The 13,408-nt window shown below is 47.7% G+C and overlaps 1 protein-coding gene and 1 pseudogene across 1 annotated transcript; one reads left to right on the forward strand and one right to left on the reverse strand.

Moving 5' to 3' along the window:
• Positions 1-1,361: 1,361 nt before the first annotated feature.
• Positions 1,362-3,720, reverse strand: LOC117834595 (laccase-15-like; annotated as a pseudogene).
• A 3,182-nt stretch (positions 3,721-6,902) lies between these two features.
• Positions 6,903-13,155, forward strand: LOC117866716 (wall-associated receptor kinase 5). The gene is made up of 4 exons (XM_034750985.2): positions 6,903-7,674; positions 7,821-8,098; positions 9,259-9,429; positions 11,761-13,155. The coding sequence occupies exons 1-4, from the start codon at positions 6,953-6,955 to the stop codon at positions 12,843-12,845; spliced, it is 2,256 nt and encodes a 751-aa protein (XP_034606876.1). The 5' UTR covers positions 6,903-6,952; the 3' UTR covers positions 12,846-13,155.
• Positions 13,156-13,408: the final 253 nt, after the last annotated feature.

Below are 13,408 nucleotides of genomic sequence, written 5' to 3' on the forward strand. Positions count from 1 at the left end.
CACAAGGATGAAGTAGCAAACCTTCACAACACTTGTGTTGGCTAAGTGAAATTCCCACGAAAATGAGGGAAAAAACTTCGGGCAGCACCTCCCTTGCTTTGACACCACCGGAGAGTAGGTGAAGCTCAACTCTCTGTCTATGTGCTGGACTGACTCGGGCCTGAGGAAGAAGAAAGGCCTCTGTCTTGGTATATAATTGGGATGAGTTTTTATCCTGGTTAAAAACTCCAACCGAGACAAAAAGGAACACCTTTTGTCCCGGTTGAAAGTTTAGTCCCGGTTGGAGGGACTAAAGGGTGTCCCTTTTGTCCCGGTTGGAAGCTGCAACTGGGACTAAACTTGACCTTTTATCCCGGTTGAAGCCTCCAACTGGGACAAAAGGGTGCCACCACCGACACCCCGGAACTAGCCGTTGCAACCGGGACTAAAGGGGGGCCTTTAGTCCCGGTTGCAAATACCAACCGGGACTAACTCTACCCTCCATTTTTGCCTACCGTGGCGCACCCCTTTTGTCCCGGGCCAACTTTAAACCGGGACAAAATGGGGCGCATCGAAAGCCAACTTCCCTTCTTAAAAAACAAAACTAATTGTTGAGAAACTCAATTTATGCAGCATTTAACTTTTAAGCCGATCTGAGCTAACATGGTTTTGTTCAATAATGCACTTCTCTTTGTAATGTTAACTGCTCAATTCATGACGAGGAGAATGTACAGTACATGAAAGACGGCCTGATGGACCGTACCCGATATGCATCACGACTGGTTTCTACGCCGTTTCTGAGGATGGAGCCTGGAACTGGATGCACTACCTGGTTGCATTGTTCGTTCATCGTGAGCTACACTCTATCGCCAGTTCGCCTTACCATTAGTTATAAACATTAATATGGAGTGCGTATATGTCATCAGTGTGAACTATCGCATGGATCGTATCTCAGAGTTTGAGGCAAGGGAGCTTTATTTCATACAGATCGTATATCAATGAAGATCGACAAGGACTCCATACTCAGAAACACAACACTCACATGATGTAGTGGCTAAAATACGCTAACTCAGCTCGTGCATGGTTTGGTTCTGCTTTCTCCTAAATGCACTAACTCAGCTCTTCAGCTGCCATCCTTCCCAGTAGTTGAGCTTCACGAATAACATGCGCCACAAAGGAGCGGCAAGGAAGATGAGCTCAAAACATTTCCAGCATCATCAGGCATTCGGACTCGAGGATCGCCTGGTCCGACCAAGGGGAGGCATGCTGGATTCACTCTTAACTCTGAAGCACATTGGAAACTCTATTCGAGAATCTTATTTCATGTTGAAACAATGTTCATAATTCATAATAATACTTTCTTTATTTAAGAACTCATGCAAGGTAGAATTTATCTTTCAGACTTCGTTGACGCGGGCAAACTCTGTTTCTGTAGTTTTGTGGTAGAGTTCATTTCGCACAACATGATGGCCATGGTTACATGCCAAAAGCTCTAAAGGTGGTGGTGGGAGAGATTTTCCCACTGTCGGCCCATCCTCTACAATGAATATCGCCGCCATGCCTATCGATAAATGGAACTCATAGTGGCAATGCATGAACCATACCCTGTACAAATACAAGGCAAAGGATTATCATGCTGTGAGTGAGACCTAACCTTCACATGCATAAGACCATGTCACATGTACTACTAGACATGGAAATCCTATACGCACCTGGATTCTCTGCCACAAACCGGATGGCAGCCCAGCCGATCCTCGGGACGAGCACGGAATTCCTCACTGGCGGATCAACCAGGTTGTACTTGGCCACATCCCTCGCCGCGTCATAGTTACCGACACCCTGCGCAAGCACAAACATGTCGTGACCATGCAGGTGCATCGGGTTGGAGTCGCTCTGCATCACCGCCGTGCCCTGGAACACGATATCCACCACAGCACCATGCCGAAAGCGCCGCGCCAAGCTACCCCTAGACGTAGGTTCTAGCTGCCCCTCCTTCGGCCCACATGGAATCAAGCCCCGGTTGGTGAAGTTGAACACCATCGGCGGCCTATCGGGAAGCTCTTGCAGCACGTCAATATCACTGGTGTGGTAGTAGTGCGCTTCTAGCAGTGGCATGGTCGTGTCAGGGAGCTGAAATGAGACGTTGTTCATGGTCACGACAAGGATGGCCTCGTTACTCCCACTTCTCTTGCAGGTCTCGCCTCGCCGGCAGATAGAGCCCAGGCCAACGGTAATGAACAGGGACTCATCGGCACGCTCCGGCACCAGCGGCCGTTGTGTGTCGTTCAAGCTGGTCAAGTTACCATGGAAGTAGAAGGAGGCCATCGTGTCATGCTGGTCGGGCATCTCAGGTGCCGCTGGAGGTGCGGCGCCATTGCTGGAGACGTGCCCGGTGCTGTACCACACAGTGCCTCTTGTGACCAACTTTGGTACCTAGGGGTCGGGCTTTGGCGATTGGTTGGCGAGGGCTGTGATGTAGTACCCACCGGGTGGCGCGTCGGCAACCACGAGGGCATCAATAGTCTCACCGGGGGCGATCGCGATGATGTCCGTGGTATAAGGGTTGACGTAGTTTGCGTCGGCGGCAACCACCGTGAACTTGTGCCCGGCGATCTTGAGGTAGAACTCGGAGAAGAGAGCAGCGTTGATTATTCGAAGCAGGTAGGTCTTTCCGGGCTCCACGTTCAGCACATAGCCGTCTTCCTTTGCCCCTTCAGTTCAGAGTTAAAAATGAAGGAATTAGTCGTATAGAAGAAAGTTTCATTTTATTTGTACATTAACAAGCATCCTATTAATGGTTACCGGAGCAGTTGTAGAGATCTCCAAACTTGCCGTTCATTGTGCTACTCCCTCCAACCCAAATTATAGGTCGTTTTGTCTTTTATATATATATATATATATATACATATATATAGCTTTTGTTGTACACGTATGTCTAGATACATAGTAAAATCTATGTATCCAGAACAGACAAAATGATTGACCTATAATTTGCCATACATGTCCGGTGATGGAGTGGCGGTTTGGGTGTTGTTTCCAATGTAAGTTGTTATGAAAGATGCTAAGAGGTTGTTGCAGCTTTGCAGTTCTCTTTTTTTTTTCCATTTTTGTATTCCCCAGTTTCGGTTTTATTCTTCTTTTTAATATAATCGGTAACTCTCCTTTTTAGCTTGTTTCAAAAAAAAAAGTAATGGAGAGAGTACGTCTTAAACGATCCAAAAGTCGAATAATTCACAAACCTATAATGATGGGAACATCCTTATCAGGATTGGGGAATGGATACGAGCTGGTCCCGTCTCTTGGCCGGATGATGAAGGCGCCATGCAAGGTTGCCCGGAGGCAGGTAACCTGAGCATGCCACCAGAGGGTTCCTTCTTGCCCGGTGACGTTGAACCGGTAGGTGAAGTTTTGGTTTCGGAGGATGGGGCTTTGGGTGATCATCGGCACCCCATCCGCCCAACAATTCAGCTGCTGTTTCACCCCATGCCTACATTACAGACAACAGCTTCAATATATAGGAGTTTTCCTGTTTTGGAAGTTGGGACACAGGAATTTGTTGAATGATATAGGGGCCAGGTACTTAGCGATTCTATTACCAATGGATCGTTATGTTGCGGGGTGACTTGTTGACGACATGAACAACCACCGAGTCTCCTTCGGTAACCCCTCTATCATTGGCCCTGGAAATTGCCCGTTCACCACAGTGACCAGCATCTCCTTGCACAGATGTGTCATATTCATCTCGCTCACCTAAACATATATAGAAGTTCGAACAAGTTGAATCAAGCATCCACGATACATTCTTGTTGCGATGTGCATTTCGTCAGACGATTCTAACACTAGAATAGAACTGTTTGCTTAGCGAGCGGAGGTTGGGCACGGACGACACCTAGCTGCCGTCACCACCAAGCTCGCCCACCCTCTCCCAGCCACACCGCCGCCGGAAGCCCGTGCGGCGTTGTGGCCCTCCTCCTTCCCCTTCTCTCCCCACTCAGCCCCAACACAGTCGTGTCTCCCTACGCCAGTAGAGGTCACCGCTGGCGTCGGAGGCCGGATCCGTCCTCCTGGCTGCCGGATCTGCCACGCCCCTCGCCGGATCTGCCTACTTCGCTGGGGTTGGCATCCTGTTCACCGGAGCCACCATGGTCGCCATGAAAGGAGCTTCGGCGAGTGATGTGCGGCGGCCGTAGGCCACTAGCCCCCACCCGCTCCACTCGTCCGACCGCTGCCGTTGCCGCAGATGCCCACCGGGCCATGTCGGTGGCAGCCTCCTCTTCTCCTCTAGCAAACCCTATGTCGCCTCCGTCGGCCTGCCCATCGCCGACTGCCACCAGTCTCCATTTGGCCAGCTCGGTCACCGGATCCGCCGTCTGGGGTCCTGATCCGCGCGTCCCGGGCCGGGGGGCTTGCTGTCCAGGAGTGGTGGCCGTCCCTGGTCACCGGTTGCCAGATGCTCTTCCCGGTGGCCGGCATGGCGCAAGGTCGCTCCCCCTGCTCTTCCTCTGGATCCACTGGCCACCGCTTCCCTGGGCCCAGGGTGGCTCGTCTCCCTGACTTGTTGTGGCCTCCGGTATATATGAAGTTTGCACATTTTGTACATTCTATAGCACGAATATTTCATAACTTGTTTTTTCCCCACTGAAGTGCTTAAGAGAGGAACTTGGAAATAATCGATGTGGCTACTACGTCTGTGAGCACTTGCACGCTTTTGTGAAATCCAAGACCGCCAAGATGATGCCGCACGAATTTAAAGTACATAAAATAAAACTATTAATAGTTAATTATTTTCTACCTCCTTATATTTAATTGTTTGTGTAAAATTCATATGTTTCCAAATTACAGATATATAATATTCAACAAGGATTCATTGGATTTCTGATGGAAGATGTGGTAAATTCATAATGAGAATTTTATTACGATGGATGAAAATAAGATGCTCCGAGCAACACCTCGATGGAAAGATCATCGTAGATATAGTTTGATTTGTATATAATAGACTAAGATTTGTATATATATATATATATATAGAGTGCTATGAATTGTATATATATATACTAAGAATTGTATATATAGTAATTGTATAAATACTTGTTTGATTCGTTTAAATACTAGTTTGATTTTATTATTAAAAAAGATCAACTACTAAAAGTTAACTAAAGGGTACGTATGTCATGCATGAAATTACATGCGCCATGCAGCTAACCAAAGCGGCGCGCGCCTGAAATTTCAAGCAGGACTTTAGTCTTGGTTGGAAAAACCAACCAGGACTAAAGGGTTCTATCCCGCGCCTGGCGTGGTAGCTCCTTTAGTCCCGGTATCAGTATAAAAGGGGGTCTTTAGTCCCGGTTGAATTCCCACGACAAAAGACACCCCTTTTATCTCGATTGCTTTATCCCGGATGGTTTTTCAGGAGATTTGCTCCCTACTGAGGACTAATGGATGGTCACCCTTGGATGATGAGTGATTGATAATGCTGTGTTGGATTGATGTGCTCTTGAATTTGGGATAGAGACCTAAGATTTTGAAAGAAATATTTGAGGCTCTCATTCACCCCCCTCTGGTCGCCTTTCCGGTCCTTCACCTACCAACCGGGATAATATTTGAGTTCTCCACCAGTGATCATAACTTATGTGGAGATGTACATTAACTTTTTTATGATTATTTTCATTTGCAAGATTCCAAAGCTAGAATTAGAATCCAGGTCAGTCAACCAACAAACAATTAACATTAAAGGAAGAGACCAGTTTTGTGCTGTAGTACAGCGCACAGTAGGTAGAGTACAACCTAACCTAGAATAGAATCTTGCAAATTCTGAAAGGTCCACATTTTCACACAGGTCGTTCTCCTCGATCAAAAGCAACCAGTCAAGGCTGGCCCTGCGATCAAAGCTACTAGTCGATAGCGGTAGTCATCTTGCTTGTCTGGCTTGCTTCCAGACAGTTGGACTGATGACCGAGCGATGGATGGAGAGATTTTCCATGCCACAACCGATCGTCTCGGTAGTACGCCTTCGTTGCGCCCGTTCCTCTCGTGTGGCTGGACTGCATCCTCACGAGCCTGCGGACCAGGAGCGCCCTGCATCTCCTTGTGCCGCCAGAGATCGTTAATCCCCTCTGCTTCTTCCCAAAATCGCCGGCCTACCCATTGCCTTCGGTTGCGGCCGGGCTCCCTTGCCCTCCGACGTGAGTTCTTGCGAGCGCCGGCCGCCATCACATCGCGAGCTCGACCTGCCGCTGCAATTTACACTGCTGTTGGCCAAATTCGCGAGTTCAGTCTGCTGCAATGAGCTTCATCGGCCGCAAGCCCTCCTTGCACCCGCAAGGTGGGCCTGCCGCTGAAGCTTCCGCAAGGTCGGGTAAACTTGCTGTGTTTCGCTGTGCACAGCTGCCTTGTGATTGTGCCGGACTTTCCAATGCTCCAGCAGACTTTAATTTTGATCTTATCAATTATATATAAATTCGCATAATTACAATGAGTTCGGGATGGAATATAAAGTGACACGATCAATATATGAAAACATATCCACTAAGCACAAAAATCCCATTGTGGCTTCCATATTACAAGAATGGCCAATGCCTATGCTCTGACAGACTTCTGTTTGCCCGGCAAGTCCTTTATTGATGTAAATTGACAACTTTTGTATAATGTATTTTTTTCTATAGCCAGGGACAGTGCTTTTTTTTCAAGGAATGCATGGGACAATAGCGGCTTTCCAGTTGGCGGGTATGTAGCCTAAGCATCACGTCAGTACTTCACCAACCTATGACGTATCAAGCTCTGTCAACATCATTAATTTAGCTAGATTTAATAAACGAAGTTGCCTCGCAATAACCATGTTTTGACTTTTGAGACCATCAACCTAAATCGTCCACAATACTAAAGAATGACTCGCGCCTATAAACAGCCACGCCGCCGGAGCGAATTGCAAAGCAAATAACTTGTTAGCTGCTTCGTTCTTAAAGAAAAATAAAGAATGATGCGCCTTGCATCCATGGCAGTACAAGTGCTGTGGTTTCTCCTTACTCCTTCCGTAGCATTTTCCTATCTAATTCCAGTGCCGCCATTGGTGGCAGCAGCCTCCGGTTCCAACATAGCGCCACCACCACCGGAGGTAGCAGCTCCAAGGCCGGGCTGCCCTAGCATGTGCGGCAATGTAAGCATTCCCTACCCATTCGGCATCGGGGACGAATGTGCCTGGGGCTCGGACTTCGCCATCACTTGCAACCATAGCTATAACCTTCCAAGACCGTATCTAAGCAACATCGAGGTCATCAGCATCTCGTTGGAGGCCGGCGAGATGCGTGTCTTCTCCCCCGTGGCCTACATCTGCTACAACTCATCCAACACCACTGCATCCAACGGAGTCATCGGCTGGAGATTGAACTTCATCGACACAATATTTCTTATCTCGCCGACGCGCAATGAATTTACAGGCATCGGCTGCTACACGTGGGCGTATATAGATGGCAGAGAGGATTTGAGCTTCTTCACTGGCTGCATCACCACATGCACCAGCTTGCATGCAGCGGCTCAAGACGACGAGGAGTGCACGGGACTTGGCTGCTGCCAGAGTGCCATCCCGACCAACCTCTCCAGGATAGACATCTACTGGGCGAACAACGACAGCTATACGCCTACAAATGTAGCGTGGGAATACAGCCCCTGCAGCTTCGCTTTCATCGCGGAGAAAGGCTGGTATGTAATACTACTAACTTAAAAATTCCAAATTAAAAACTACGACGCTTTCATCGCGGAGGTAGCTGTTGCTTGTCAAGATGATGGCTTATCTTATGTTCTTAACTTACTGTGATGAACTTGGATATTTTATTATTTATTATAAGGTACCACTTCAGTCGGAGTGATCTCACACGTGATGCCAACAAGACCTTTACTGACCGTGTTGGAAACAGAACCATCCCCTTGGTGCTTGATTGGTCCATCAGGGATGGCGTGTCTTGCCAGGCACCACCAAAGGATGCTGGGGCGTCGGCTACATCGACAGCTCCCGCTTGCATCAGTAGAAACAGCTTCTGTGTTAACGCCACACAGGGACCTGGGTACCTCTGCAATTGTTCCAAGGGCTACATGGGCAACCCCTACGTCACCGATGGCTGCATAAGTTAGTAAATTTCATTTACTCTTCGTATATAGTTTGTATTCGTTTTGCATATGCATGGCTTTTTTAACCATTAAAGTATATATTTGAGGGATAGGAAATGGTTTACTAGGATTGTTGGATCTCCGTCCATTATATTGAAAGGCTTAGATGCCTTGTATATTGCTCAGTGGCATGCTTGGCGTGATGACCTTGAGCCTTGCAGTCCAAGCATACCGATTGCTCGTGTCATGCTCTGATCGGTTTTATCTCGGTGTCGTCCCTTGAGAGTACTGCAACCACGAGGTGTCATGTTGCCAGCCCTTTAGAGTATCAGTGTCAGGTTCTCCGGCCTTCAGCGTTTCAGTGTCATGTTGCCAGGTTGTGAGTGCCGACCCTAGAATCTTCAAGCTAGCTGAGGTATGTATAACCTTATTAGGATATCGATAGTAGGAATCACGTACATGGAGCGTGGAAAACGTTAGCATTTCCTTCGTTACCGTATATATAAATTTCTTCCAGTTTCCGTTGTTTTCTTCTACACCCGCCCGTGCCAGTTTTCTTACAGCTGTGAAAGGAATACGTGCTTACATAGTCTAGTGAACTGGGGAAACATAAAATTCTTAGCCCATAGCTTCTCTCGTTAAGCTTGATATCTTCTGATCAGTACTGTGTCAACTTTGCCATGCCAACATGCTCTTTGCACGATGCTCCAGTCGTTATATACTCCAAGGTCTCCATCTAGCCTTCGAGTCTTAGCCTCTTTCTTCACTCCAAACCGAGCCGAACTCATTTATTTCATCCGTTGCCTTGATTTCACTACCCGTGGGATCATACAATCACCTGTTCTTCTCACACAGACCATCTTTCATAGCTCGGATCAATTTCTCTGGTCGGCCATTCTATCTTCAAGTCATAACTTTGAATCAGGACAAAAGTTTGCAATTTGCACATATTTGTTCGGGCGAACTCCAGTCAATGCTTCAATGCACCTTTGAGTGCAATGCCTTGAGAAAATTCTATCTCGTACAGGTGAAAATAGTAAATAAATGCATACTTGGTTTCTTTATATACGCGGGCTAGGGTTTCGTTTATCAACTAGGTGGAAAAAACATTTTTTTTAGATTTTCATGTATTATTACTTGAAGTTTATGTGAATGTCTTTTGCATCTTATTGTATACAGATATCAACGAATGTAGCAGTACAACGAATGGTCCTTGTGGCATGTATAGCACATGCGAGGATACAGATGGTGATTATAATTGCAAATGCAACTTTAACCGGAAAGGAGATGGTAAAAGTGAAAATGGATGTTATCAGTATGTATTTCCACCATATGCTATTGCTGCCGCAGGTGAGGCTCAGCACGCTCCTCTCTACCTCACTACGGGAAACCTTAAATTTGCCGAGTGTTTTCTTTTTACCGAGTATTTTTTTTCGGACACTCGGCAAACAAGCTCTTCGCCGAGTGCCGAGCCAAAAACACTCGGCGAAAAAAAAAACACTCGGCAAATCGGGACTTTGCCGAGTGTCAAATAAAAAACACTCGGCAAAGCCCCCTCTTTGCCGAGTGTCAAAAAAAACACTCGGCAAAGAGGGGAGTTTGCCGAGTGTCAAAAAAGACACTCGGCAAAGAGGGGGGTTTGCCGAGTGTTTTTTTTAACACTCAGCAAAAAAATAAATTTTTTCCCTCTTTTCACCACCAAATTTTTTCTACTCCCCACATACAACATGTGGTACTCCATGTTAAAATTTGGTATATTTTTGGATTTATTTGCTATATTTATTTAATTAATTGCATTTCAAGGAAATTTTTGGTATAAGTCAAATTTGAACTGCAAATGATTCAAATTATGGAACAAAATGAGTAGAAAAATGATATTCATGTTATTTGGCCCAATTTGAGACCTGACCCATGAAATGAAAAGAAATTTCGAACATCTTGTTCAAGAAACACGACCATGAATGTGTGGCAGTAGTATTTTTAAATTGTAAAAAAACAAGCAAAGTCTGAAAATCATGAGATTTGTCATGATGTGATGATATAATACGTGGAGGCTATGGAAAAAAATTGAGAAGGTTTTGCACATTTCATCATGTACAATGATTACAAACTAAAGCATCTCAGAAGAAGAATAGTAATTTTGAGAAGATTCGATAAGATTTAGAGTCGAAGTGACGGTCGAGTTTGGTTTGACTACAAAACTTTTTGTATAGGCAATAGAGAACATATATTGATTCGTGTGAAAATTTGGTATTTTTTTGAAACTGTTAGATATTTTTTAATTTTTTTCAAAAAATTTTTGCCGAGTGTCGTATGGTGGACACTCGGCAAATAAACCGTTTACCGAGTGTCCACATAGGACACTCGGCAAACAGACGGCCCACAAAACAAATTAACCTCCCCCGGCCCCCTCCCCCCACTCTCCTATCTTCTCCTCCTGCCGCCTCCTGCCGCCCCCTGCCCCCTCCTGGCCCACGCCTCCTGCCGCCGCCGCCGCACGCCATCTCCCTCCCCCGGCCCCCTCCCCTCCCTCTCCTCCGGCGGACGCCATCTCCCTCCCCCGGCCCCCTCCCCTCCCACCCCCGGCCCCGCCGCCCGGCGCCCCCCGCCCGACGCCCGACGCCCGACACCCCGCCGCCCGCCGCCCGACGCCCAGCCCCTAGCCCCGCCGCCCGGCGCCCGACCCCGCCCGCCGCCGCCCCCTTCGGATCTGGTCGCCGCCGCCCCCTTCTTCCCCTTCCCCGGCTCCTTCCCCTCCGGCCGGATCCGCGCCCCCTTCTTCCCCTCCGACGCGGATCCGGTGGCCCCCACCTCTCTCCCCTCCGGATCTGGCGCGTGGTGGTGGGCGGGTAGCGGCGTGCGGCAGCGGGCGTGGCGGCGGTAGCGGGCGGCAGCGGCGTGGCGGCATCGGCGTGGTGGCGGCGGGCGGCAGCGGCGTGGCGGCAGCGGCGTGGCGGCAGCGGGCGGCAGCGGCGTGGTGGCGGGCGGCAGCGGGCGTGGCGGCAGCGGGCGGCGTGGTGGCTGTGGCCGTGGATGGACTGGGCGTGGCGGCGGCGGCGGCGGCGGCCAGCTGGAGCGGCCCCCGGTGGCCGGGGTATGTTTTTTTTTATTTTTTCTGGAAATATTGTTTGCCGAGTGTTTTGTGCCACTCGGCACACCCTTTGCCGAGTGCCCGACCAAAGACACTCGGCAAAGTTAACTTTGCCGAGTAAAACTTTGCCGTGTGCTCGTCGCCGAGTGTTACACTCGGCAAACACGTTGCCGAGTGTTTTTAGGGTTTCGCCGAGTGCCTGGGGCACTCGGCAATTTGTAGCTTTCCCGTAGTGCCTCTTCTGAATCACACGTTTGCGTCCACTTTCGTAAGGGTTTAGTAAAAAAACATTAAAGTACATTTAACCTTTATTTTTCGGAATATATAATCAGTTACTCTTAAATCAGTACAATATATCAAAACCTCTTTGAAATATACATATATTATTAGCATAATGATAGGATCACTGCTAGCTGATTAACCATTTCCGTTTGTTGCAAATGTCAGTTGTCATACAACTTATTACTATTTTTATAATAACAAACTTCTTCTTTTTTAAGCTTAACAAACTTTTACTGAAAGTGTAGGTATGGAGTTGCCGTAACCTATATGTTTCTGAATCACACAACATGTATCCTTATTGTTTGCAGCAATAACTCTTGTCGTCATCATAGCATGTTTGTCAATTATTTTGCTTATGAGACGAAAGCAGAAGAAACTTTTCAACAAAAACGGTGGTGACATTCTAAAGGATGTGGGTATCAAAATCTTCACCAAAGGGGAGGTGAAGACTATCACAAAGAGCTACAGAAATCGCATTGGAGGAGGCTACTTTGGCGATGTCTATGAGGGGACCATCATCGACGATCCCGGACAAGCACTACAGGTCGCGGTTAAATGCACTGTGGCGAAAAAGGTGGCACGCCTTCGGCAGAAGTCGCTGCGACGTGAGGCGCCGCAGCACGAGCAGGAGAAGCTATGGAAGGAAGGGTTCGTGAGGGAGATCAGCTTCCAATTCAAGGTTGAGCACCCAAACATGGTCCGCCTCATCGGGTGTTGTCTGGAAACGGATGTCCCCATACTAGTCTTTGAGTTTGTCGGTAAAGGAAGCCTCCATGAAGTGCTTCATAATGGTGCCAACAAGCTCACTCTCTCTCTGCCAAAGCGGCTGGACATTGCCATTGGTTCAGCAAAAGCTCTCTCCCATATGCACTCGCATAAACACGTCCATGGCGACGTCAAGTCCGCCAACATCCTCCTTGACGACGACCTCAATCCCAAGGTATCTGACTTTGGGTCTTCCAAGCTCCTTTCGGTCAAGAATTATGCTATGGACGTAGCTGCAGATGGGAACTACGTAGATCCAGTGTACCACACCACGGGACATTTCACGGTGAAGAGTGATGTCTACAGCTTTGGTGTCGTGCTCCTTGAGCTCATCACGAGGAAGAAGCCTAGGTATGGCAGCGGCGATGCTAACATTTTGACCATAGACTTCAAGAAGTCCATCAAGAACCACAGCAATGCACGGGAGATGTATGACGCAGAGGTCTTATCCGATGACAATGCTCAATCTCATCGCTACATGGAGTGCCTGGACATGGTCGGTGCGCTCGCGGTCCGATGCCTGATCAGTGAAGACGCGGATGAGAGACCAACCATGGCAGAGGTGGTGGATGAGCTTAATCAAGTAAAGTCGATAGCCTGCGGGATCGGAGCTCATGCTCTGACCTGAGTTGAAAGCACGCATATGAAGGAAACAAATTAAGCACGAATGGCTTGAGCTTATTAGCAATCTCTATATCCCGTATCCACCATTACTTATAATTGTCAAGTTGAATGTAATATATAGCTATGCATCGGACGTACATACGATCTGAGTAATTTTATTTTCCTGCGTTTGTTTTAATAAGGCTGCTTATTATTAAGCTGCATGTAATTGTGTACTGGTTTCAGGGAACTTTGTATGTCTACTATGCGGGCTGATGCTTCCTCAAAGAAAGATATAAATTCTGTTAAAATAAACATGAATATTACTTGGAGGATGTGCAGCCATTCAAAACATGTACTACCATCACTACTGGAAACAGTAGCTTTGCCGAGTGGCCTGGGCACTCAGCGAAGCCACAAAAGTAAACACTGGCAAACGTCACTCGGCTTCGATTTTATCGGCAAATAGTTCTTTACTGAGTGGTTTTTCTCGAGCACTCGGTAAAGATTTTGCCGAGTGCTAAACCAGCTCTCGGCGAAAAAAAGTGGGCACTCGGCAAAGATGCCTCTTTGCGCTGCAACATAGAT

This window comes from Setaria viridis, chromosome 8 (assembly GCF_005286985.2).
Source record: "Setaria viridis chromosome 8, Setaria_viridis_v4.0, whole genome shotgun sequence".
Taxonomy (NCBI): Eukaryota; Viridiplantae; Streptophyta; class Magnoliopsida; order Poales; family Poaceae; genus Setaria; species Setaria viridis.

Bases quoted from the DNA above. Each gene is read 5' to 3' on its own strand.
- LOC117866716 (XM_034750985.2), top strand. From the start codon at position 6,953: ATGATGCGCCTTGCATCCATGGCAGTACAAGTGCTGTGGTTTCTCCTT. The intron at 7,675-7,820 runs GTATGTAATACT...ATTTATTATAAG, and splicing joins TTCATCGCGGAGAAAGGCTG to GTACCACTTCAGTCGGAGTG. The intron at 9,430-11,760 runs GTGAGGCTCAGC...TATTGTTTGCAG, and splicing joins ATATGCTATTGCTGCCGCAG to CAATAACTCTTGTCGTCATC.